Genomic DNA, 25,794 nt, shown 5'->3' on the forward strand with positions numbered 1-25,794 from the left:
ACTCCGTAATGTTTGTCTTCAATTATAGTGGGGAATAATTTCAGTTCAAATTCGACAGGCGATGGCTGTCGCCAAAAGAAAGATCTCGTTTTTGGACCCCTGATGTTGATTTTGTAAAACGTACTTTGATTGGACTATCGATATATGCCATAGTCTTCTCCCGAGCGAGTCTGAGTCTGTTCAGTCGGCGTGAAAGGCAAGGGTCTAATTTAAACTAGACTTTTACATAGGCCAGTGGGCACTCTTGCCTCGGGAAGATGATATTGATGAGAATTAAGTGCCCTTAAAAAATCTGATTATTGTCTTCAACAAAAAATATTATTATTTTAGCAGGAGCATGTATATCATAATCGCGTGCGTTTTTGGTTTACCATAAATTTCCACTTCACATAAACTGAGTACACGTTGTCCCGGCAACGCGGATGGGAGAAGAATGGTGACATTAGAACCGGAAATGACGTCAGTGCAGTTAAAGTCAATGACAGCAGGTGGCGTTGCTGTGGTGTCGGCCTGGTAACACGCAGCGCCGTCTACCGTCACTTTGAATCCTCTCAAGTAGTCTAGATCTAAATAAAGAGTACATTTGCGTCTTAAATATACATGACGATGTGGACACACAACAGTTTCGTCTACATTAGGATATATGCTCTGGAAATTACATGGTAAATACATAATAACATTATATCATAGCAGGCAGACTACCTGGGGGATATCACTGTCGTATTGTGATTTGTAAAACTATTTTGCTGGAAGGAAATAATTGAACGGTTATTGCATAACTCCAGCAGGCTATGAATTATAAACATTTAAAGCGTTAAGTAGTGAGTTGAGTTTAACGCCGCTTTGAACAGTATTCCAATTGTAAAACGGCGTCTTATCTCGTGGGAGGAAATCCCGAAGTGATGCAGGTCTTACTACTTTGGTGAAACCCACGAGCACGGGTATGGTACTGACAAACCAAGAAACATAATCGGGGCGAACCGGAATTCGAACCCACGATCATACGTTTCTGATGTGCCCAAGGGACACAACTGTGCACGGCGAATTGCGGCGCCTTATACGACTGGGCCACCCGTGCCCCCAGAAGGGGTAAATAACTATACACGACTGCAATGATGTCTGTGCACAGGACTTAATTATTACCTCTCAAAAGTGAATTCATAACATAATCTTTCAACATATTTATTCATCAACCGTATGCGCTGCAATAAATATAATTTTGGATTCAAGATTTGATTGTGTTTGTTTCATTGCTTAATGTACAGTCGGACATAATTACACTTCATTATAGGTGAGGTGAGGTGAAATTGGGTTTAACGTCGCGTCCAAGATTATTGCACTTATATAGCGACGTGCATGTACGTGTATGTGTTTGTGTGGCTGCTTGTACTAGTCCGGACTGATGCCGATTTATAGTGCTAGCTCACTGGGATACCATGCCGCAGTTTAACATGAATACCCCACTCAGACACAGTATACTGACTCCGAGCCGACCAGTCCTTGTTTTAGCCCCTTAATGCCGAGCGCCAGACAGGGTAACAACAAGTACCATCTTTTAACGTCTTTTTGTATGACGCGGTCGGGGATCGAACCCTGGACCTTCCGCTCTCCGGGCGGACGCTCTGCCACTAGACCACAGAGGCAGTTACACTTCATAATAATTAAAAAGAGAAACATGTATACATCCTGTTAATTGTCGCAATGATTGACCCGTCTTCCCCTTCGTTTGGTTTACTGTAACCTGCACGTACGGTCTTTATTATTATAGATCCTGAAGCTGTGGATGTCCCGAGTCTTCTCCAGGTCAACACTCCAGAAGGACGAGGGTTGACCAGAGTTGGTGTATGAGCACGACCCGTTTATACTCCTTGTGTCCCCATCCACTGCGTGATTGGCCGATGTCTCACACTGAGGAGACGTGGAATTGGCACATAGTAACCCTTTGTACGTACTGCTCTGTATGGCATTCCTGGCCAGTGCGACATTAACTGAATAAGCAGAAATAAAGTAAGAAGTAAGTACAGTAAGAATGTATTTGATGAACGGTCCGGTCAATGTTGGGCGTTTGGACGCCTTTTTATTGAAATGTCAACTTATAAATTTAACATGGTTGTGGTAGTTATTGAACAGGTTCATATCACTGATTGTTAGACTTGCACATTTGAAACTACAACTCATGACTAAATAAGTGAAATAGGCTCTCTGCTCGAAGGTCAAGTGAATATCTAACTCCTTGAAAGTCCGTCCGTGACCATATCAATTGTTCCACTGACTGTTTCTGCTTCATCTTGGGTCACAGTTCCAACAGTGGAAGTGCGCCCCAGAAGTCTCATGAAAAGCCCCTTCATCAAAATTAATCTTGCTGCTACACTTGGATTTGGGATCAGTCCAAGACATGCAAATATTGGAAGGATCAGAGCATATTTCTTTTTCGTGAGTACACATCTGTTTGTTGTTTTACGCCGCACTCGGCAATATTCCAGCTATATGACGCCAGTCTGTAAATAATCGGGTCTGGGCCAGACAATTCAGTGATTGACATCATGAGCATCGATCCACGCAATTGGGCTGCGATCAGCGAGCAAGTCAGATAGTCTGACCACCCGATCTGACCGCCTCTTACGACAGTATAGTAGCATCTTACGGCAACCGTGGGTTGATGAAGAACTATTCTCTACCCGCATCTTCACGGGTCCCTTTCATATGTAATTTTTGTTTTTCTTATTACATAAATCATGCATATATATTTGGCCAAATAGTATCTTTATACCGTGTCCTATAACACTAAATACAACCATTTAGAAACTGATTAGTTCAATTGGCATTGTACGTTAAATGTCTATAATTTCCATCGGTTCCGAATATTTCATAAGTAAGTGAGTTCGGTTTAACGCCCTTTAAATTGTAAATCAGTAACATCGAGCTGGGTCAGCTTTATGAAGAAGGAAAGCCGAGAGAAGCAGGTCTCAGATATTTGCCACTTTGGTCGAACACACGTGCATTGACATAGCGCTGACAAACCTAGAAACACAATTTGGGCAAACCGGGATTCGAATCGACGACCATATATTTCTGGCATGCCTAATCGTTGATATGAAGAAAGGGTAGATGACCAATGCGAAACAACTGGCAGTGGTATTAACGTCATTGTTTAAAAAACACGCACTCATCTGACAATCGGCTCCTGCCCTTCCCCGTGCGCACCCAGAAAGACAGTGACCTGTGACCTTGTGACACACTTCCGACGTGTTGTTACAGTAACACCGCTTGTCACACTTGAAGCCGAACCAGAAATCGCTGCACTCTGTCAGTACAAGAAAAGGATTCAGATATCACACACTCTGTCAGTACATAAAAAGGATTCAGCTATCATACACTCTGTCAGTACAAGAAAAGGATTCAGATATCACACACTATCAGTACAAGAAAAGGATTCAGATATCACACACTCTGTCAGTACAAGAAAAGGATTCAGATATCACGCACTCTGTCAGTACAAGAAAAGAATTCAGATATCACGCACTCTGTCAGTACAAGAAAAGGATTCAGATATCACGCACTCTGTCAGTACAAGAAAAGGATTCAGATATCACACGTGACACATACAAAATAGCCGTAAACTGCGGTTATGACGTGTATTAAGAGCTGGATCATAATGGTGATGATGACGTCGACATCAGATAACGCAAGTGCCTGCAAGTTCGGATCCAGTATTTTTAAAAGGGAGGGGGCCAAATATCAAAATCCTTTCTCAGATAATTTGTTTTCAAAGGGGGACACACCATCTGTAATTGTCAGGAGTGTTTTCGTTGTTAAGCATTCGCAATGAAGTGTTTCCGACCCCCGCAATATTGACAGGTCAGCTACGCATCTCAGATACATATTCTCTGACAAGCGCATCATTGGTTGGCTATCAATCGTGTCGGTATATACAAATTATATTGTGACAGGTTGTCTGGGCAAAACAGCAAGTCATAAGAACCTTTGCTTTTGAATAAATGTGTGCAGCTATTAGCGGATAAACTATACGTGCTACCCTCTAATTATCTACCACTCACGAAACACAAGGTCATTTACCAAACATATGCATATGTATTATTTGCTCTCTCTCTCTCTCTCTCTCACTCTCTCTCTCTCTCTCTCTCTCTCTCTCTCTCTCTCTCTCTCTCTCTCTCTCTCTCTCTCTCTCCACTAAAATGCAGACACTGAATGAGTCACTTACCGTATACTAGTACTTCACACAAGTCCAACACAGACAGGTTTTGATTCCCGGGACCTGGTGGGCTGAGGATGGTTAGGTTGGAGCCAATCAACGCCCGGACACACGTAATATCTGCCACAAGGTCACCGTCTGACCGTGCTGTCCAGTTCTGACACCACTGGTCATTCACATACAGCTGGAACGTCTTGAAGGTCGAGGGCTCTGGTTGAAATACCACACTGCATATGAGAGTCACATAGGTGACCGTTTGCCGTTGCGGATCTTGTGTTACATTAGAATAAAATAAAACTTGCTATGCCTCGGCAGATCATGATGAATGGATCCACCCCTTCAAGTGATTTCTATAATTAACTTTATACAATTAATTCAATCAAAATAAGATTTTAAGTCAACTGACTGATATAAAATATATTTAAAAAAACTTAACGATCTTCGTCAGTGTGAATGACCACGTGACTGATCACGTGACTGTCGCCAAAGTTGACGCTCCATCTTGCGGTTGTGTTGTGGGGTACAGTGTGGGTACACGTCCCGTGCCAGTAGTTGTGGTCGGCATCACCGTCAACCGCCAGGCTGCTGTTCTTCACCCCACACAACATGCGGCCGAAGCTGGGGTCGGGGGAGGGGCAGAACGCGGTGTCGTTGAAGGAACCGGTTTGTTCAGTAGATCGACCGAGGGCAATGTTACCTGGAACAACAGTGTGAGATGTGTTCTGTTGGTCGACCAAGGGCAATGTTACCTGGAACAACAGTGTGAGATGTGTTCTGTTGGTCGACCAAGGGCAACGTTACCTCGAACAACAGTGGGAGGTGCGTTCAGTTTGCCGACCGTAGGTTTCACTGAAGTGGTAAACGTCTGAGACCTGCATCACTTCGGGCTTTTCCCCTACATTATATGCCACGCCGCGATATAACTGGAATTCTGTTAACAGCGGCGTTAAACTCAACCCATTCACTCACTATAGGCAGCATAATCATAAAATCACTTATCGTTTTCAGTTTCAACAAACTTACAACAAACACATGCAAACTGCGTGAGTGGAGGATGCTAGCGGTAGGGCAGAACATGCTAACCCTTTTCGACACCCGGTGTCATCGCTGATTTTCATTTATCCGTTCATATATTTTTCACGGCTATTCTGACTTTAAGCCCATCGGAATAGGTTTCGTTGGATAAACGAGATTGGTTATTCTCTTTTATTGACGTTTTATATTCGGCAGCTTGATTAGTCAGAGAACAATCTGTAATCACTTGAGGTTTCAATCTTACGGAGAGTTCTTTCGGAAGGTGTCAAGTAAGTTGACTCTCGTATGAGGTACATTTACTTACGTCTTTGACAAAAGCTTCCATCCCGGCCCGTGATGCACCTCGAGACGCAGGGAGTCGGTGGGTAGGAACACCCGGAAGTGCACCCGCAGTCAGTGATACCTGTTATTGTGATTGAGCGAAGAGGGTTTAGGCTTCACGTTCATAATCATAACAATATCTGAGCGCACTACAACATGCAATCTGACGAGACAAAGACACTGTAGGTTTGATATAGCGATGACACACAGACCTCAGGCCATTTGAGCCCGACATTGTATACATGTAATATATGATAATTTGAGCGGTTTATTACGGTCTCTGGGTGAAAGAAGTCGAAGAAATTGTTCCCAAATCAACCTTTACTTTACAACTTGTCTTACCTTGGCTACCGACTTTCACCACCGTCCCGAGAGTAGAGAAAAACAGAATAATATATATCGTAGTCTGTGTCATCATGTCGTGTCCGACATTCATAGGTATACGCGAGATATGCAGCGCATTGATGATAACATGGAGATAACAGCGTTTTGTATTCAGGTCATGGCGATAACAGGACGGGTGATACGAAATTTATAAGAGGTACTTCATTGTATTTCAACCGGATTGAAATATCCTGGAAACGGTGTAACTCTTGTTATTGATAAACGTCGACATATCAGAGATGGAGTGTCAGGAAGTTAATGGGATTGAGTGTGATTACAGTAAACTCCGTTTATAACGAACACGCTTATAACGAACTGACCGATATAACGAACTTATTTTTTTGTCCCACCATTTGTTGTATAATTGTTATACATATGCTTATAATGAACTACGGTTATTACGAACTAAAATTAGTGGCCCCGTCGAGTTCGTTTTAACCGTAGTTTACTGTATTGTTGAGATCTATGAATATTTCGCCTGGACCAAACAGTCCAGTGATTGATGTTTAAAGCAACGATGCACGCCGTCGGGGTACGATGACACACAATCACCGAGCCTTAGCATCCGAACAATTTTGTCACCTCTTTCAACATACATACATTGTTGGGCACCATTTCTATCTGGAAATCCGAACGGAGCCATTTGACTTTGTGAACGGATCCTAACATGTCTAAAAGTCACATTTACTGTTGCCATACACGGAAAGCAGCTAGGGGCAACATGCATGTATATTCAAGCACCTCAAACTATTCTTTTTTAAATTTCGATCGACTATGTGCGTTTGTTTGTTAACTCAACAATAGTGCAACTGATCTCCGCCAGCCATGTGAAGAGGGGCGGTCGGGTAGCTTAGTGGTTAAAGCGTTCGCTCGTCACGCCGAAGACCCGGGTTCGATTCCCGACATGGGTACAATGTGTGAAGCCCATTTCTGGTGTCCCCCGCCGTGATATTGCTGGAATATTGCTAAAAGCGGCGTAAAACCATACTCACTCACTCACTCACTCACTCACTCATGAAGAAGGTAGCAACATTTATCAGACCAATGGATCCGTCTTTATGATGTAAAGTTCCAAGCTAAACGCTTTTGCTAATGTCTTGGCAATAGCAGGCAACGTAGTTGTAAACCGGCTTCTCTGCAACCAAGTCTCCCAGTAGTGATTGAGAAGCGGGTTCCTGCATTCCAGTGACGCCCGAGAATTGTGCTGTTCCATGTTGGATGTGAATTGCGTGCTATTGTCGTCCTTGACATTCCTAACCTTGGTCTGCCCTCAACGTGCGATGTTTGCCCGTGTTTCTGGACCAGACTACTTTTGATGGTATGATTGACGTCATGATTCCTCACTGACAGAAACAGTTTAAATTTTTTTACTAACTTAGTGTATTTTACTGTCCACTCAGTCACTAACATTTTAATAGACTTTACTTATCAATTAGTATTTTTTTACTAGGTATCAAAAAAGGTTAAATAGTAATCAGATAAACTTTCATTGTCAGCTTCCTGTATGTGTGTATAATTAGGTATACAGCAACAACCCATTCATACCTCTGTGGGATTTGAACCTGCAAACTCTTGTTTTCTAGCCCATCACGCTACCAATTGTGCTACAGAGACTGTTGTCCTCAGAAGTGTCAATTTTCCTCGTCACCATTAGCGTTCAAGATTATTGCACTTACATAGCGTCATGATTGCACGTGTATGTGTGGCTGCTTGTACTAGTCCGGACTAATGCCGATTTGAGTGAGATCCCATGTCGCAGGTTAACGTCCCCCCACTCAGACACAGTATACTGACTCCGAGCCGACCAGTCACTTAATGTCGCGCGCCAGACAGGGCAACAACAAATACCAGTTTTCATCGTCTTTTGTAATGTCGCTGCCGGGGATCGAAGACTGCAATATACATAGGTTTACACACAGGATGCGTGTGTAAACTTAATTTATTTCCCAAAGGTTCCCAGGTGAATAATATGGGATTAATGATGTCCTGACATGACAGATACACAATAGTAATATGAAAGAATCGGGTGATCCTTAATCATATTTGAGCAGTATATGTTAACCTCGTATGACTGGGCACGATGCCCGAACATTTTCCCTTAGCGCATGTGCGTATTGAGAGACAGGTACCTTTTCTTCTTCTATTGCATGCGGCCTCATAAATACCTGTAGTTAATAACGCACTACGTCCTATTTAACATCATATGGCAATCCATCAAAGTATCACCTGTCCTACATGTTGTCAAGAGCACATAGTTCATACACCTACTTTAAATTAGGGTGTTTTCACTGTTAATGACAAACAATTTAACATTTGAGAGAAATTTTTATTTGCGTCAAGAAGAAGAAGAAACAATATCTCAAAGCATCAGTTCATGCTGGAATCGTTTTACATATATATATATATATATATATATATATATATATATATATATATATATATATATATATAACCTCGGATGCCGATTTAATTTTGTCCCGCACATTTAGTGAAGTTGTGCGGGAGAATTACGCACACGCGGCACTGCATCTACCTTTAAGCAATTATGGGGGTGTAGATTACTGAATTAGTTTTCTGTCTGATGATGCACCTAGTGTTTAGAGGTCGTTAACAATATATTTGCTTTGCCCTCAAAGACCTGAAAGTTACCACAAGACACTTTTCAGCTGACTCTAAACGTGTGAAATGTATTTTTGTGCGTGAAGTGTATTTTCAGCTTTGTTCAACAATGATTGTACAATAGGAGGGCTTACGGCATCCAGGGGCTAAAGACATCAACATTATTAGAAAACTTCCATTGTTAAAGCAAAATGTACAGTTATGATAGACTGTTAAAAAAGCTTTTAAAAAGTTTAACATAAAATATGTTTATGTTTTTGATACATTGTTGCGGGCCAGACCTCGATACTACATGCTGGATGAGTTGGACCCGTCACCATCAACTCTGGGATTTGGGGATCTGAGGCAACACATATTCTTCCGATGTCGTTTTATGTCAACGCCAGCAGTAAGTAGCGATCCCTTGCAATCCCTGTCAGTGGAGCCACTTTTGTGTTAACCTACTCAATACTTCACACGATGTATAAATATAGCCTTCCCTTATATACCATGTCCAAATGCATCAATGATTACTTACTAAAAACTTCTGATGGTGTAGAAATTAAACAGGACCTGGACCCACTTGCACAAAGCGACCTTAGCGCTAAGATGACCGTAACTCCCATACTTTAACATAGACTTAGAATAGTCTTAGCGCTAAGATCGCTTTGTGCAAGTGGACCCTGGCCTTATATACCATGTATACATGTATGATGGATTACTTACTAAATACTTCTGATGATGTATGAATCTAAACATAGCCTTGTCTTATTTAGTATACATATAGATATATCATTGATTACTAACTAAATTCTGATGATGATGAGGTATAAAACTGACATAGGTAGCCTTGACTTATATACAAACCATTCATACCTATAGTATGGCATGTGGTTTAGAAATAATGATAACAGAGGAAGCATGATATAGTCATGAACTAAGTGCAAATACTATTTGACCCAAGGCGATGTTCACATGTATGCGATCATGCAAAAAACTTCCATTTAGAAAATGGACATGGACCATATTGTGGCTTCAATAAGTTCTTTAAGTTTCATGCGAATGGCAAGGGGTAGCGGTAATATATTTTTGTATATAATTAGAATGGGCATGCACATAGTGACACAGGTTATACATAATTCACATACAACTAATAAATGAATATAAAATGAGGAATATATAAATCACAGTAAATGAAGCAACGTATCAAACGGATGAAACAACGGATTGGCTTTATACAATTTTGAACCACACTGTGTTTTGTCTCATGCTTCCAAAACTTGGCAGTTCTGTGTGTCCAAGAAATATGCTCCATCTAAATAACCGATGTTGTGTTGAATAACAGTAATGATTTACAGTAGACTACGGTTATAACGAACTCGAGGGGACCACTCATTTTAGTTCGTAATAACCATAGTTCGTTATAAGTATACATACAGCATACATACAACAAATGGTCGGGACTAAAAGGTAAGTTCGTTATATCCGTCAGTTCGTTATATGAGTGTTCGTTATAAACGTAGTTTACTGTATTAAGTAATTTGGTATTGCACTCGAAAAATCCCTTGTTCTCCCTCCTCGGCCTGAAGTGGATCGCTGAAATGTTTGGCTCTGTCACGGTTGTGGACACCGAAGATGAAATGCCCCTCCCTATCTCTGGAAGTTCTCATACACAGAGTTGATGGTCTTCTGATGTTCCTTAACCATCCTGTAGCAGAACTGGTACTGTGCCTGTAGACAGAGAGACTTACATATTATATATGCCAGATGTGTTTCACCCTTGAGAAAACGGGGCGAACCTGCCCTAAAAACCTCGTGTTACAAAACATGTCGATCATGAGATGATCAGAAAGCTGGTCCGACTGTCTGCAGCAATCTGACTGTCAGATACTCACATAGGATGTCAGGACTGGGTCTGACTGTCTGTAGCAATCTGACTGTCAGATACTCACATAGGATGTCAGGACTGGGTCTGACTGTCTGCAGCAATCTGACTGTCAGATACTCACATAGGATGTCAGGACTGGGTCTGACTGTCTGTAGCAATCTGACTATCAGATACTCACATAGGATGTCAGGACTGGGTCTGACTGTCTGTAGCAATATGACTATCAGATACTCACATAGGAAGTCAGGAAGCTGGGTCTGACTGTCTGCAGGATTCTGACTGTCAGATACACGTCGATCACCTGGTCTTGCTTCAGTTGTTGGATGATGTTCAGCACAGCACAGAACAATCCACACTTGCTGGCACCATCCCTAGAATACGAGGTAACAATTCCAGTATTGCTTATGCCCCGTACTCTTACAGTTATTTAACACACAAACAACGCCTTAATAACAAAACGCATTTATATTGCAAACATTTTAATTTGAAAATTTTACTCCGGATACTCTCGATTCATTGTTTAATATCAGATGGACGGCGACGGACTTAACCTACATGCACATGACGGCGATGTTGTCGGAGGTGTTCCGGGCGGCAAGGTCGTTGATGAAGCACAGGAACTGTGACGTATTTGTAGGCGTGTCCACTCCCTCTATCCAGTCACTCACAAACAGCAATGTGACATCCTTTTCGGTGCTCTCTTCAGCGTACTGGGAGACACAGAAATGTATAAACCACGAGTTGGCACACTGTTGCTATTCGACATTAAATAGAATGAAATAATGTTGTGGCACCAGGAATGGCATCAACCATGTGTGTATCTAGTTGTGGCTGTATGTTTGTGATGACGTCTATTTATGTTCCTGGGTGTTCAGTAGCGATAAGGTACTGGAATTTATATTGCATACCTTTAACCAGACTCGCAAAACTATAGCCTTGTCCTTTGATTCCGTCTTCTTGACAAGAAATGGTCCACACTCCAAAACCTCATCTGTCTTAGGCCAAACGTGGGCTTCGTCGACCTGGTAGTAGATGTATATATGTTATGTGTTCAGTAAGGCAAGGTGTGGCTCCACTTGAAAGGCTAAGTTATATTATGCGGATAAGATTGAGTGAGTGAGTTGGATTTAACGCCGTTTTGAACAGGATTCCTGTTCTATAACTGCGTGACAGCTTAATATGGGAGGAAACCCCGAAGTAATGCAGGTCTCAGACGTTTACCACTTTCGTGAAACACACGAGCACGTACGGGTATGCATGGTGCTGAATAACCTAGAAACATAATCGGGGGGGCCGGGATTCGAACCAACAGTCATAAGTATGACGGACGCAACAGCACACTGCGGCGCCTTAGACGACTGGGCCACCCGTAACCCCTGTTGATAAAATACCAAAAGGGATAGCACAGAATAAACCAGACAGAATAAATATTATTAAGATCCAAAAAATATTTTACGTAAAATTATTTTTTGGGGAAAATGTCATTTATTCGGAAATCTCGAGCATAAGTTTGGAATCAATACGAGAACGTATTGACACCTGGTCCACCATTTTCATGGTCAAACAGTCAGCGGGCACCGACACGGCCTCGAGCCCACAGGACTCGCAGCTGAGTTACCTGTGATGAACACTCCTCTGAGACGAGAGACACGATGGTCTGCACATTGTGGTCCAAGACCATCCTCCAGAAGTCCACCACAGTCCAGGGCAGAGGCAGCTGTGTGGCCAGGAGGCCTTTCTGACGGGTCTCCGTCTACACACAGACAGAGACAGGATGTACAGTAAGGAACACGTGTTGGAGTAAGGAGGAGTTGGAATACGTGTTTGAGTTAGGGAACGTTGAAATACGTGTTGAAGGTTGAAGTAAGAGGACGCTGAAATATGTGTTGCAGTACGGGGACGTAGAAACACGTGTTGGTGTAAGGAGAAGTTGAAATACGAGTTGGAGTAAGGGGACGTTGAAATACGTTTAGGAGTAAGAGGACGTTGAAATATGTGTTGCAGTACGGGGACGTAGAAACACGTGTTGGAGTAAGGAAACGTTGGAATACGTGTTCGAGAAAGGGGACGTTGAAATACGTGCTCGAATAAGGGGACGTTGAAATACGTGTTGGAGTAAGGAGGAGTTGGAGTACGTGTTTTAGTAAGGTAATGTTGAAATACGTGTTGGAGTAAGGAGGAGTTGGAGTACGTGTTTAAGTAAGGTAATGTTGAAATACGTGTTGGAGTAAGGAGGAGTTGGAGTACGTGTTTAAGTAAGGTAATGTTGAAATACGTGTTGGAGTAAGAGGACACATTGCTGTACTGGGGAACTTGCTATGTTTTACATTATTACACGTGTCAGAGTAAGGACACATTGCTGTATTTACTATGTGTTACAGTATTACACGTGTTAGAGTTAGGAGACACTGAGACTTTTACATGTTCCAGGGTTTGTGTTAAAGTACTATTAAAAACATTGTCAGGGTAAGGGCGTGGATTAGGAACACATATAAGGAGAAGGATACACTGATAATGTGAAAGGACAACAAAAGGGCTATTTTATTACTGTCTACATCTTTACTTATGTCATTGTGTCAAACGAGATCCGTTGTTTCAGATATTACCTTAACTTAATAATATTACTGTTAATTTATACAGATCCTTTCAATACCCTACGCGATACCAACTGAATCTACTTGTACCAACTGAATCTTTGACAAGAGCATCGTAACTTACAGGGACGAATACTGCGTTGATGTAATCGTTACTTCCGGCAACTGGCAGACTTAAGATCGGCCGGCATTTATCAGCTGAAAGAATATATATAGAAAGTTAAAATTTAGGTAATTTAAGAAATTTATCTTGTGGTTTTGTCAGATACTATGCATACTATATAGTTAGGGTGAACAGAAGGTGCAATTCTGTGTATCTTCCTTATTTCCCAAAATGAAATCATACAATCGCCATCCTCAGACGAAAAGGAATAAGACAGTGGTACACAGAATACAACGTACGTGTCAGAGGTACAGAAGCTCACCTATACTCAGCTAAATAAGACGCGAGTGGCGAGTGAAGATGTTCTGAACCAGCCTCTTTCTGTGTACCGTAATACCGAACACATTGACATGATATCATGAGTTTTCACTGACGTTTTTCAATGATACTTCTTCCATTATTTAGGATAATCAAACCTAGAGGCTAAGGGATCTGACTGTAATAATACTGATCAAACTCAACTTTTAAAGTAATAATCAGAACTGATACCCCGTGTAATTTACTATGTTACAACCAACTCATCATGTATATATAATTAAGTTAAAACATGTTAAATACATCCAAAATAACCTTCAAAACATATTTTTTTAATACTTGTAGTCTTAATATAAACGACCCGCTGAAATCTCATTAGTGAATTAATACAAGCATATGTTTTCATATTTTAGTATATAGTATACACTTTTTGTGTGGATAACAACGTATTTTATCCATAAATATAGTGTCATGTATACCTGTTCTTCTAAATGCCCGTCAAAGACTTCATACTACTAGAAGGATTGTGCCAAACACCAGTTGTCAACATATTCACAATTATGTTTGTAACTTAGGTAACTAACTTTGCTATATGCCATTGACATTTTGATATGTTCCCTTACATCAATGCAATGTAGGATGTTATGAATAATCACGAAACATCTGAAGTCTGCATCTGAAATCGTCTTTGTTATATACAGGGGTATGTAGAAGTAGGACATACTGTGGGAATATAGATAAATGTCCAGTTGTTTTGAAGAAGGATAGCTTTTAGGTCCAGTGCTTACGGACTGACAGATGGATGACGGGCGGAGACTCATGACGTGAGCTCACTTTGACGATGTCAAGTTGAGATATATAAACCATGTAACAGTTTGCTCAAAGAGTTGTCATCATAGGTCTATTTGCCATATTACACATGGCAGGAGAAATGGTACCTGGCAGAATGTCCTTGCTACGGTTTTTCCGCGTGTTTTCTGACAGAAGAGCACCCTCGGTTTCAGAGGCAGCCAATTCTGCTTTCAGTTCAACGAGTTTCTGAAAAATAGAAGCAGGTAAGGTTGAGTGTGGTTTATTTCTGTTCGTAAAGGAAATTTATCTGTATTCTTCTGCAGGTTCCTTTGGCCGGGAACTGCCTTGTGCAAAACATCCATATCGGCTAGCCGGACAGTATGGACATACCTTGACAACATGCATACTTATATCGCCACACTGGCTGTCAGCGAACGGGTCACAAGATATATCTAAATTTCACCCAAAATATGTCACCGAAAGTAAATGATGGAAGCTAGGAAGTCGTTATGCTTAATTCGTTAATGTGCCGATAGTGGCTTGTAGTGAAGGGAGAATCCTTGTAAATCCTAATCCCTCACTGAAGGACATATTGTCAATGTCGGCGAAGGGCAGTGTTGTTCAAAGGCCATGCCTTACCTCCCATTCTCTTTTCAAGATGGCCTCCTCTGGTGCAGAAGCCATGTTCTCGGTGCTGAACCGTCTGTCAAACATGGCGGGCGTCATGTGTGTCATGTCGCTGTTTAGCGCCTCCAGCACCACCTGGTGGAGAAACAGGTACTGCTCCTGGGGGAAGGAGGAGATATGGCGAGACGGGAATTTCATCACTGACGAAGATGTATTCAGGGAAACCGAAATTATATAATGCTATGTGTAGAATAGCTCAGCAATGTCGGAAGCGATCACATTACAAATGAGGCGACAGGTATTTGCTGCAATTGAGTCACGCATGTTTCGTTAAATCGAGGCACAGAAACGTAATATGCCCCTCCAGAAGATCAAACATTCACGGGACGACTGCGTTGACTTTGCATTTCAGAGGGAATGTGCATTTCAGAGGGAATGTGCATTCTAGAGATGTAAAACATCCAAGAATGTTATTTTTCTTGCACTATTGACATGCGATGTATGTGTGGTTCAGGACTATATTAAGTTGTGGTTTTGGAATAATAATCAGTTATTGTTAACTTCTACTTCAGTGACTGTCAACAATAACAACGGACACGCGCGATCTCTGTCTGACCTTTGTCTGTACCATGCTGACCCGGTCAGCTCTCATCTTGAGGACGAAGTCATGGACGTCCACAACTCCTTCCTGCCAAGCCCGCTCCATCATCGCGTCGAGTCCAATGAACGTCCCTGTCCGCCCAACTCCAGCACTGGAAATAAACACATTTCTCATGGCGACTGTGTACATGGGGAAGTGAAGGGTCCCTCGTGTGAGTACCATTGAGTGAGTCAGTAATTGTGATTTTAGCAGTATCAGATACAGTAAAGTACGGTTATAACGAACTCAAAGGGACTACTAAGTTTAGTTCGTTATAACCGTAGTTCGTTATAAGCATATATACAGCATAACTACAGCAAATAGTCGGGACCAAAAAGGAAGTTCGTTATATCCGTCAGTTCGTTATAAGCGTGTTCGTTATAACCGTAGTTTACTGTATATAGAAAACGTCAATGCCAGACAAAAGTCGGTCTTTAGTATCCGCCGAAACAGATTAGATAGGATCACAAATGCAAAACTGTGGTGAAAACAACAAGAATGGATCACTGAAAATCAGGGATGACACCATGTGTCACACGTCACTAACATAATTTGCATAAAAGAATCAAGGAAATTACATGACGGAGGACACAACGATAGCTTCACTTCTTGCACCATTTAGGGAATTAAATCTGTGTCTTGAAACTGACGAACAAACTTAGCCACCATGCTATCACATCTTCCCTGTTATCTGTTGAGGGTGATGCATTTTTCACACAAAATCAACACACACGCACACACATCATTCTTCATATGATCACATTTCGAATGGATCAGTTTATAAGATGGTGTAAGTTAATTTGGAAACCTGCAGTGAGCGACGACGGGAGCCTGGCCGTCAGCCGTCATTGAGCGGAACACCTTCCAGAACCGCACGAGCTGAGGGGTTGATGGGACGTCATGATCAGGCCACGTGACATAGTGCAGTTGCATCACTTGACGGCGCTCGTTCAGCTATAACGGAACATAATCTGCATATTCATAGAACATATTCATAATGTCTCTCTGAATAGATAACTGAACCCGTTCAGTAAAATAAATATACATTAGGGAATAGGTTGGTAGGTGGGATTCAAGATTATTGCGCTTATTTAGCGACGTGCGGGGTGCGGGGTGCGGGGTGCGGGGTGCGGGGTGCGGTTGCGGTGTGTGGATAGGGTGCTGCTTGTACTAGTCCAGAGTAATGCCGTCTTTTAGAGATACCCCAATCAGACACAGTATAATGACTCCAAGTCGTCCAGGAAGATGATACACTGCCAGGTCACATATTGTAACCATCCTGGTAGGCTCTATTGACAAGCCCGGGGTACAAAAGATCTGGTCAATAGGGATAAGGTATAAGATGATACACAGCCAGGTCACACATTGTAACCATCCTGGTAGGCACTATTGACAAGCATGGGGTACAGGGGACACGGTCTATAGGGGTAATGTATAAGATTATACACAGCCAGGTCACATATTGTAACCATCCTGGTAGGCTCTATTGACAAGCATGGGCTACAGAGGACACGGTCTATAGGGGTAATGTATAAGATGATAGACAGCCAGGTCACACACTGTAACAATCCTGGTATGCTCTCGTGGCAAGCATGGGGTACAGGGGACACGATCTATAGGGGTCAAGTATAAGATGATACACAGCCAGGTCACACACTGTAACCATCCTGGTAGACTCTATTGACAAGCCCGGGGTACAGGGGACACGGTCTATAGGGGTAATGTATAAGATGATAGACAGCCAGGTCACACACTGTAACCATCCTGGTAGGCTCCATTGACAAGCATGGGGTACAGGGGACACGGTCTATAGGGGTAATGTATCAGATGATACACAGCCAGGTCACACACTGTAACCATCCTGGTAGGCTCTATTGATAAGCATGGGGTACAGGGGACACGGTCTATAGGGGTAATGTATAAGATGTTGTGGTGGTGAGAACCTTCTTGTGCTGGATGATCATCTGTCTGATGCAGTAGTCCGGTCTCTCAACGACCCCGTCGTTTGTGATGGTCAGGTCTGCCAGCTGCAGTGGATTGTTCCTCTCCGGCCAGTATTTCTCACATTTCACCTGCACAAACACATATACACAGATATTCACAGCAATAAACACGTACACTGACATCCACTGCAACACAAACGCATACAAAATCTTTCACAGCAACACACATATACCTCCATCCACAGCAATCAACACATATATACACTGAATTTCATAGCAACACACACACACACATATACACCGCCATCCACTCTAAGAAACATATATATACACTGACATTGACAGCAACACACACATACACTGACATTCACACCAACACACATATACACTGACATTCACAGCAACACACACATACACTGACGTGGACAGCAACACACACATACACTGACATTGACAGAAACACACAAACATACTGGCATTCATAGCAACACACACATACACTGACATTGAAAGCAACACACACATACACTGACATTCACAGCAACACACATATACACTGACGTTGACAGCAACACACACATACACTGACGTTCACAGCAACACACATATACACTGACGTTGACAGCAACACACACATACACTGACATTGACAGCAACACACAAACATACTGGCATTCATAGCAACACACACATACACTGACATTGACAGCAACACACACATACACTGACATTGACAGCAACACACATATACACTGACATTGACAGCATCACACATATACACTGACATTGACAGCAACACACACATACACTGACATTCACAGCAACACACACATGCACCGACGTTGACAGCAACACACACATACACTGACATTGACAGCAACACACACATGCACTGACATTGACAGCAACACAAACATACACTGACATTGACAGCAACACACAGCAGCACACATATACATACACTGACATTCACAGCAACAAACACTAATATACCCCGCCATCCACAGCAACACATACACACACATTCTCTGATATTCACAGCAACACACACATACACTGACATTCACAACAACACACACACATACACTGACATTCACAGCAACACGCACACATATACACCGACATTCACAGCAACACACACATACCCTGACATTCACTGCAACACAGACACACACATACACTGACATTCACAGCAACACACACACACACACACACACACACACACACACACACACACACACACACACACACACACACACACACACACACACACACACACACACAAACACACACACACACAAACACACACACACACACACACACAAACAAACAAAGACATTCCGGGTTTCCATCACTACTTCTCCATTAAAAGCAACACATAGACACAGCAGGAACATCATAGATAATCATGGCATCTGGCCAATGGAAACTCTTTCAGTTGAGATTCCGGAATATTATCTAAAGTTAACGTTTTGAATCATTATGCCATCCTGTTTACATTGCTCCCCGGTGTCATTACCGGAACAAATATTTAATTTACAGCCAACATTACACAGTTGTGTTCTGATTAAAAAGTCATGTTTAGGGGTATTTAGGAATGAGGAGAAAGGGACAACATTTAGATGTTTAGGCAACAGCATCACCTTTATCCCCTCCCTGAGTCTGGTGAGCATGACGACGATGTTGGTCTCCTCCTGCCACACCATCCTCCAGAAGTCGCCCACAGTCTTCGGCATTGGGCCTTACGAACATAATAACAATGTTTTTTTCAACTGGTAACAGGACATTCTAATCATTCCATTATGTCGAATTATGTTCTACGACAATGACTTGACGTTATTGAACAAACGTTGTAAAAGGCGACAAACGTGATCGGGGGATCTGGCTCGCTGACTTGCTTGATGCATGTCATCGTATCCCAAGTTCATGGATCGATGCTCATGATATTAATCACTGTATTGTCTGGTCAAGACTCGATTATTTAAAAACCGCCTTAAATAGCTTGGATATTGCTAAACAAACAAACATGCTCGTGATTTGCTTTTTAGGTTTAAGATAAATACAATGTGTGGTCAATGTTTTATAGATTACCAGACTAGTTCATGAAATAAACATTATATTAGACCAAAGTAGCAACATGTCTCTGCTATTATGATTATAAGGTAAGGTCAGGAGCTTTTAAGCTTACCTTGAGTTGCAATAAAGGCTTTCTTCCTCTTGTAGGTCTGTGTACAATTATACATATCATAAATCATTGTATCGCCCTTTACTTTCCACCCCCACAATTACACTCATATTTATGCAAAATGTTATTTTGATAAAAGTTACTCTTAATTTTCAGTTTGTATCCGATTAGTTATTCCTTTCAGTCCAGACACTACTAGCTGTAATACCAACAACACATACCAGCACAGTTATTCAGAATGCTTTCTTACAGCAGAGATATGTACTTAAATGTGCGAGCTTTATTGAAATAAGAGACATACGTTGATGTAGTTGGCGTTGATGTAGTCGGAGTTCTTGTCCCCAGGGATCTTCTGCAGGACAACGCGGGAGTGGTCATCTGTAAGAGATCATGTAAGCTACTGTCTGACCAATTAAACCTCAACGCCTTCGAGGTTCCCCTACTCGTGGACCAATGAAGATTCCGGGGTAGAATAGGTCTTTAGCAACCCATGCTTGCCGTAAAATGTGACTAAGCTTGTAAAGGCGACTAACGGGATCGGGTGGTCAGGCTCGCTGACTTGGTTAATGCATGTCATCGTATCCCAATTGCGTGGATCGATGCTCATGATATTAATCACTGGATTGTCTGGTCCAGACTCGATTATTTTACAGACCGCCATCATATTGCTGGAATATTGCTGAGTTCGGCGTTAAACAACAAACAAACAAACAAACAAACAACAAATCCTACTCGTGATATGCATCAACATTCCCGAAAATAGTTCTTTCACAATTAATGATTAAGGGGTTTTCTCAGTAACAAACACTATATGTTTCAGCCTGTGTTATTTTGCCAAGGACATCGATAATACGTAAATACCCTCATTTCTATTACTTCAGATAGCCCTGGGCCAGATACTCAACTGAATAGGCTGGTGGGGAAAGGACTGCTTAACAAACATGTACAAGTAGTGGAGTTTATTCTATTTAACGGGGGCACGGGTGGCCCAGTCGTCTAAGGCGCCGCGATTCGCTGTGCAGAGTTGCGTCCCTTGGCCATGCAAGAAACCTATGATTGTGGGTTCGAATCCCGGTTCGCCCCGATTATGTTTCTAGGTTTGTCAGCACCATACCCGTGCTCGTTGGTTTCAACGAAGTGGTTAACGTCTGAGGCCTGCATCACTTCACTTTCCTCCCACATTAAGCTGACACGCCGCGATATAACTTGAATACTGTTAAAAGCGGCGTTAAACCCAACTCACTCACTCACTCACTATTCTTTTTAACCAATGACAATTAGTTAATTTTCATTTTCATGGTGTTTTGCAATAACTAGTATACTGTTAATCGCGAATGACATTAAAATCAGAGCTCTTACAGGGATACATGGCTTTGAATCTGTTCTTGGCTCTGTGTTCCTGGCTGATGGCGGCGGTGTGGGGGTGAATAAGACCCCTGGGCACTCTCTGGAAGTGAAAAAACATAGTTGCACGACTGAAATATACACAGCTGTGCAAAAACCATGCTTAACGATGTCCCCGAAGTACTCGGAGTGTGTGCTATACGTATTAAAAGTTCAGATTGGACACAAACAGGACGGATGCTACTTTATCATGAGCAAGTGTTTATGAATCACTATCATATAGTGATGATACTAGGTGTTAGCGAAAAGATGAACACATCAGTATCTGGACATCAGCAGAAACAAGACGTTAATAGTTCCAAGAGACGATTTTAAAGACGTCTCAGTTACGATTTGATTTGATGAACGTACCCCATACTCAGACACGAACTTGTCCTCTCTCTTGGCGATGTATTCTCGAAGCTCAGCTACCTTGACCTTGGTCTTCTCCACATTGACGTAAATGCCGTCATCATCATTCTCATCCGACACGCCTTCTTCACCTGAAAGATTACAGAACATCTCTGTTGTCACGGATCTGTAGGATAGTAGCTGATAATGTGAGTGAGTTGGGTTTAACGCCACTTTTAACATTATTCCAGTTATATCAAGGCGTGTCAGCTTAATGTGGGAGGAAAGCCCGAAGTGATGCAGGTCTAACGTTTACCACTTCGGTGAAACCCGAGAGCACGGGTATGGTGCTGACAAACCTAGAAACATAATTGGGGCGAACCGGGATTCGAATCCACAATGATAGGTTTCTGGCGTGCTCAAGTGACGCAACACCGCACAGCGAGTTGCGGCGCCTTAGACGACTGGGCCACCCGTGCCCCTACCTGATAATGTATCAGTTGGGGTTAAAGAATGCCAAACCATTGGCAGTTTCATTCCAGTGATCAGTATTATCATTTTCAAAGCAACTACTTATCTTGGGTCTCTTGACAGACTTGGGACGTGGCCATGACTAGCACCAGTTTTCGTGCGCCAACCCGCGTAATGAGTGAGTGAGTGAGTATAGTTTTACGCCGCTTTTGGCAATATTCCAGCAATATCACGGCGAAATGGGCTTCACACAATGTACCTATGTCAGGAATCGAACCCGGGTCATCGGCGTAACGAGCGAACGCTTTAACCGCTAGGCTACCCGGCCGTCCCCCGTAATGTGAGACTCGATGTTAAGAATCACAGACAGGTAATTTATACCTGCCCCATAAAGCTGATAGATGACGTTGTCGCAATAACATTAATGCTTCATCCACATGCACTAGGATTGTCAGCTGGCTCGGTATTGGTTGTATATGCATTTATTAAAACTCACCTGCAAATGCTGGATTAACAATGGCATCTGCAGCGACTCCACCAGTCGATTTCCGTTGTTGCCGTCTGTGGAAAGCGTACATCAAAAACATAATGTTTAGCCTCAGGCTAGAACTACCGGGCATTATTTGCACCAGTAGGACCCCTGTAAGAGCAGCCTGTAACTGTTCATTTACTTACATGACATATCAGTTAACAATACCGGTTAACAATACCGGTAGATAAGTTATGAGTAACGCACCTTAAACCCTTAAGTAATGAATGCAAATTACAATCCGTACCAATTTCCACATAATGCAATAATAGCACGCATGGACTTATCATTAGACATTCAAGGATATTTTGTGCTTGAGTTTTGATTTGCTGTAAACTGTTTGTAATGTTTTGTGATGTTGTAAATTGTAATATTATGTGATGCCGTAAACTGTGTGTAATGTTTTGTGTATTGTAAATTGTAATATTGTTTGATGTTGTAAACTGTAATGTTTTGTAATGTTGAAAATTGTAATATTGTCAAATGCCGTAAACGTTTGTAATGTATTTTATGTTAGTAAATTGTAATATTGTGTGATGCCGTAAACTGTTTTTAATTATTCGAAATGTTGTATACAAGAATGTGCAGTACCTCTTCAGAAGATACAACGTGATGATCAGCAGCACGATAAGAAAAAAAACAAAGGCGTAGGCCACACCCACACCGGCCTGACCACCCACGTTCGGCGGCTCTGAAATAACACCAAGTTCCATATCGAAAACCAAAACATATCACCATGCAAGTTATGTCCACATTCTCCATAGTCCACACACAGCTAAAGTAAACGTATAACATATTCGTATATTATTTATTAGAACGTGACACGACATCCCTACATTCTCCATAGTCTACACACAACCAACGTACTCTTGTAACATAGTCGTACATACTTCAGAAGAACATGAAACGTCGTCTCCATATTCTCCATAGTTTACACACAGCGAACGTATACTTGTAACATATTCTTACATTCGTCTCCATATTCTCCAGAAAGTGCCCAGTTGATTTAACGAGCTGCCAGAGTCCGAGCCAGAAGGCCCTTTTACCTTAATGTAAAAGACTTCAGTGTCTGCAGTGGTGTCGGTTGCATTATCAGTGGCGTAGCGTTTGCTTTAGTGACGAATCCCGTTTCTTTCTTAAAAGGAGAGATGGGCGTATCCAAGTAATCTACCGACCGCTAACTTACCTTGCAAGGTTTGTACCCCTATATACTCCCGAGCCCGCCCACAGCTAAGTTACATTTGCCAGACAGACAAAGCTACCATAGGTCATGTCACACCCACATTCTACCAGGCCCGCCCACAGCTAAGTTACATTTGCGAGACAGACCAAGCTACCATAGGTCATGTCACACCCAAATTCTACCGGGTCCGCCCACAGCTAAGTAACATTTGCCAGACAGACCAAGCTACAATAGGTCATGTCACACCCACATTCTACCGGGTCCGCCTACAGCTAAGTTACATTTGCCAGACAGACCAAGCTACCATAGGTCATGTCACACCCACATTCTACCAGGCCCGCCCACAGCTAAGTTACATTTGCCAGACAGACAAAGCTACCACAGGTCATGTCACACCCACATTCTACCAGGTCCGCCCACAGCTAAGTTACAATTGCCAGGCAGACCAAGCTACCATAGGTCATGTCACACCCACATTCTACCGGGTCCGCCCACAGCTAAGTTACATTTGCCAGACAGACCAAGCTACCATAGGTCATGTCACACCCACATTCTACCGAGTACGTCCACAGCTATGACCCATGTTGCAAGACTGGTGACTCCAACAGATTCCAGAGCAAGACAACGGTGCGTACGCGTACCTCTCAGATGACACGTCGGTCCAACATACTTGGGCCTGCACCCTCGGGAACACTCTCCTGTGATGGGGTGGCAGTCCTCCCCGAGACACATCCCACATGTCTCGTTGCAGTTGTAGCTGTAGAGGCCAGTGTCGTTGCAGGCTGATTTAAAAAAATAACAATGTATGAGTCACTGACTGTAGTTTCCATCGATCAATTCTGATTTAACATCTGTACCACGGTATTAGGAATATCAAGACTTCAACCTTGCTGTACCAGGGGAGAATGTTGGACACCACAAACAACTAAGAAACGTTGTAATACATCGAATGTCATGGTCGAATTGGCCTGAACCTTCCTCTGTTCTAATCCCATTTTACGTGGATGTACGACCATAACGTGACCAACCCACCTGTTCCACATTGAGGTCCCATCCATCCTCTCTCACACCTCGAACCTTGACACTGTCCTTTCACCTTGTCACACACATGTCCAGCCAGACACTGACCACAGGGTTGTCCGCAGTTTAGACCAAAGGTACCGTCTGTACATGCTACATACAAGAAACACTGATTTTAATATACACATTCTGATTTGGCATTATAATATTCTAAACAGTCAACGGTCAAAAATTTCAAAACCTGGAAATTGATAATACAGATGAATTCATGAAACTAAAACGGTCTTGAGTTCAATGTATACTGAATACATTATAACAAAAAAATTATAGATGTTAGATTATTTACACAATGATCATTGAATTACGAGTATATGTAAATAAAAGAGTGTTAATATGTATAACACAATCCTTACATGATAATCATGAATATCAGACGGTTATTGTCTGAACAATACACTGAATACTTTAACTCGTCATCTGACATTAATAATGGCCAGATGAATGTAATTTATGATTGAATGTAACCTGGTTGATTCAGGGGCTACGTCACCACCGTGTATAGGTGTATGTACAGGAAAGTTCCTGTGGTACAAGGACATATACCATTGTTGTTTCTTATTTTACATTGTTTGTACAACCAAATATCAAACCACGATAGACTATGTATGCTATACTTTAGGATACTTAGGTACCAACACCACTTGACTTATGGCTGTTGAAGATTTTAACATTAAATTGAAGAGGTCTAAATAATACAGACAACGATAAACAGGTATTAGGATTTATGGAAAAGAAAAAGGACTAAATACTTTTGTTAATAATATGTAGACAAAGTTATTGAACAACAATGGGGATATTAGTCCATATAAAAGCAATGCCAGAGGGACCGGTAATATTTGAATTTTTTTCGAGGGCGGGGGGAGTTATGTAGCACAATATTAAAACAGAAGAAAAAATAATACACATTAGAAATATATATGGTCCCTATCAAGATAATACTGAATTTATAGAAAACATTTTTTTAAATGACAGAAATCTTGGATAGTGAGAGATTTATTCTTCGTGGAGACGGGATTCTGGTATTAGATGGCAATAATGATACCTGTAACTACAAACGCCTTAATAATCCAAAATAAAGAAAAAGCTTACTAGAGCATGTGGATACTTTATGTTTAAAGACCCTCGGAGAGAATCAAACCCACATAAAAGACAAGACACC

General features: G+C 42.0%; 2 protein-coding genes across 10 annotated transcripts in view; both read right to left on the reverse strand.

Moving 5' to 3' along the window:
• LOC124117041 (multiple epidermal growth factor-like domains protein 10) overlaps positions 1–6,055 on the reverse strand; it is a 28,145-nt gene extending 22,090 nt beyond the window's left edge. For all 4 annotated transcript variants that reach the window (XM_048383146.1, XM_048383148.1, XM_048383147.1 and 1 more), the window contains exons 1-7: positions 5,912–6,055; positions 5,553–5,651; positions 4,650–4,910; positions 4,223–4,423; positions 3,167–3,304; positions 1,752–1,988; positions 372–566 (exon numbers count right to left, since the gene is read on the reverse strand). In XM_048383146.1, the coding sequence (XP_048239103.1) occupies positions 372–566; positions 1,752–1,988; positions 3,167–3,304; positions 4,223–4,423; positions 4,650–4,910; positions 5,553–5,651; positions 5,912–6,005 (1,225 nt within the window). In that variant the 5' untranslated portion in view covers positions 6,006–6,055. The remainder of the gene's footprint in view (positions 1–371; positions 567–1,751; positions 1,989–3,166; positions 3,305–4,222; positions 4,424–4,649; positions 4,911–5,552; positions 5,652–5,911) is intronic.
• Positions 6,056–8,905: 2,850 nt separating this feature from the next.
• LOC124117040 (multiple epidermal growth factor-like domains protein 6) overlaps positions 8,906–25,794 on the reverse strand; it is a 48,946-nt gene continuing 32,057 nt past the window's right edge. For all 6 annotated transcript variants that reach the window (XM_048383138.1, XM_048383139.1, XM_048383141.1 and 3 more), the window contains 20 exons: positions 24,588–24,728; positions 24,197–24,337; positions 22,964–23,063; positions 22,340–22,404; positions 21,394–21,524; positions 20,998–21,085; positions 19,940–20,016; positions 19,642–19,678; positions 19,097–19,194; positions 17,454–17,582; positions 16,319–16,464; positions 15,487–15,622; positions 14,883–15,029; positions 14,390–14,489; positions 13,158–13,231; positions 12,058–12,192; positions 11,348–11,461; positions 10,995–11,149; positions 10,675–10,810; positions 8,906–10,282 (listed from right to left, as the gene is read on the reverse strand). In XM_048383138.1, coding sequence (XP_048239095.1) covers positions 10,202–10,282; positions 10,675–10,810; positions 10,995–11,149; positions 11,348–11,461; positions 12,058–12,192; positions 13,158–13,231; positions 14,390–14,489; positions 14,883–15,029; positions 15,487–15,622; positions 16,319–16,464; positions 17,454–17,582; positions 19,097–19,194; positions 19,642–19,678; positions 19,940–20,016; positions 20,998–21,085; positions 21,394–21,524; positions 22,340–22,404; positions 22,964–23,063; positions 24,197–24,337; positions 24,588–24,728 — 2,231 coding nt within the window. In that variant the 3' untranslated portion in view covers positions 8,906–10,201. The remainder of the gene's footprint in view (positions 10,283–10,674; positions 10,811–10,994; positions 11,150–11,347; positions 11,462–12,057; positions 12,193–13,157; positions 13,232–14,389; positions 14,490–14,882; positions 15,030–15,486; positions 15,623–16,318; positions 16,465–17,453; positions 17,583–19,096; positions 19,195–19,641; positions 19,679–19,939; positions 20,017–20,997; positions 21,086–21,393; positions 21,525–22,339; positions 22,405–22,963; positions 23,064–24,196; positions 24,338–24,587; positions 24,729–25,794) is intronic.

Source organism: Haliotis rufescens, unplaced genomic scaffold, assembly GCF_023055435.1.
Source record: "Haliotis rufescens isolate VD_foot unplaced genomic scaffold, xgHalRufe1.0.p SCAF_45, whole genome shotgun sequence".
In the NCBI taxonomy this organism is placed as follows: domain Eukaryota; kingdom Metazoa; phylum Mollusca; class Gastropoda; order Lepetellida; family Haliotidae; genus Haliotis; species Haliotis rufescens.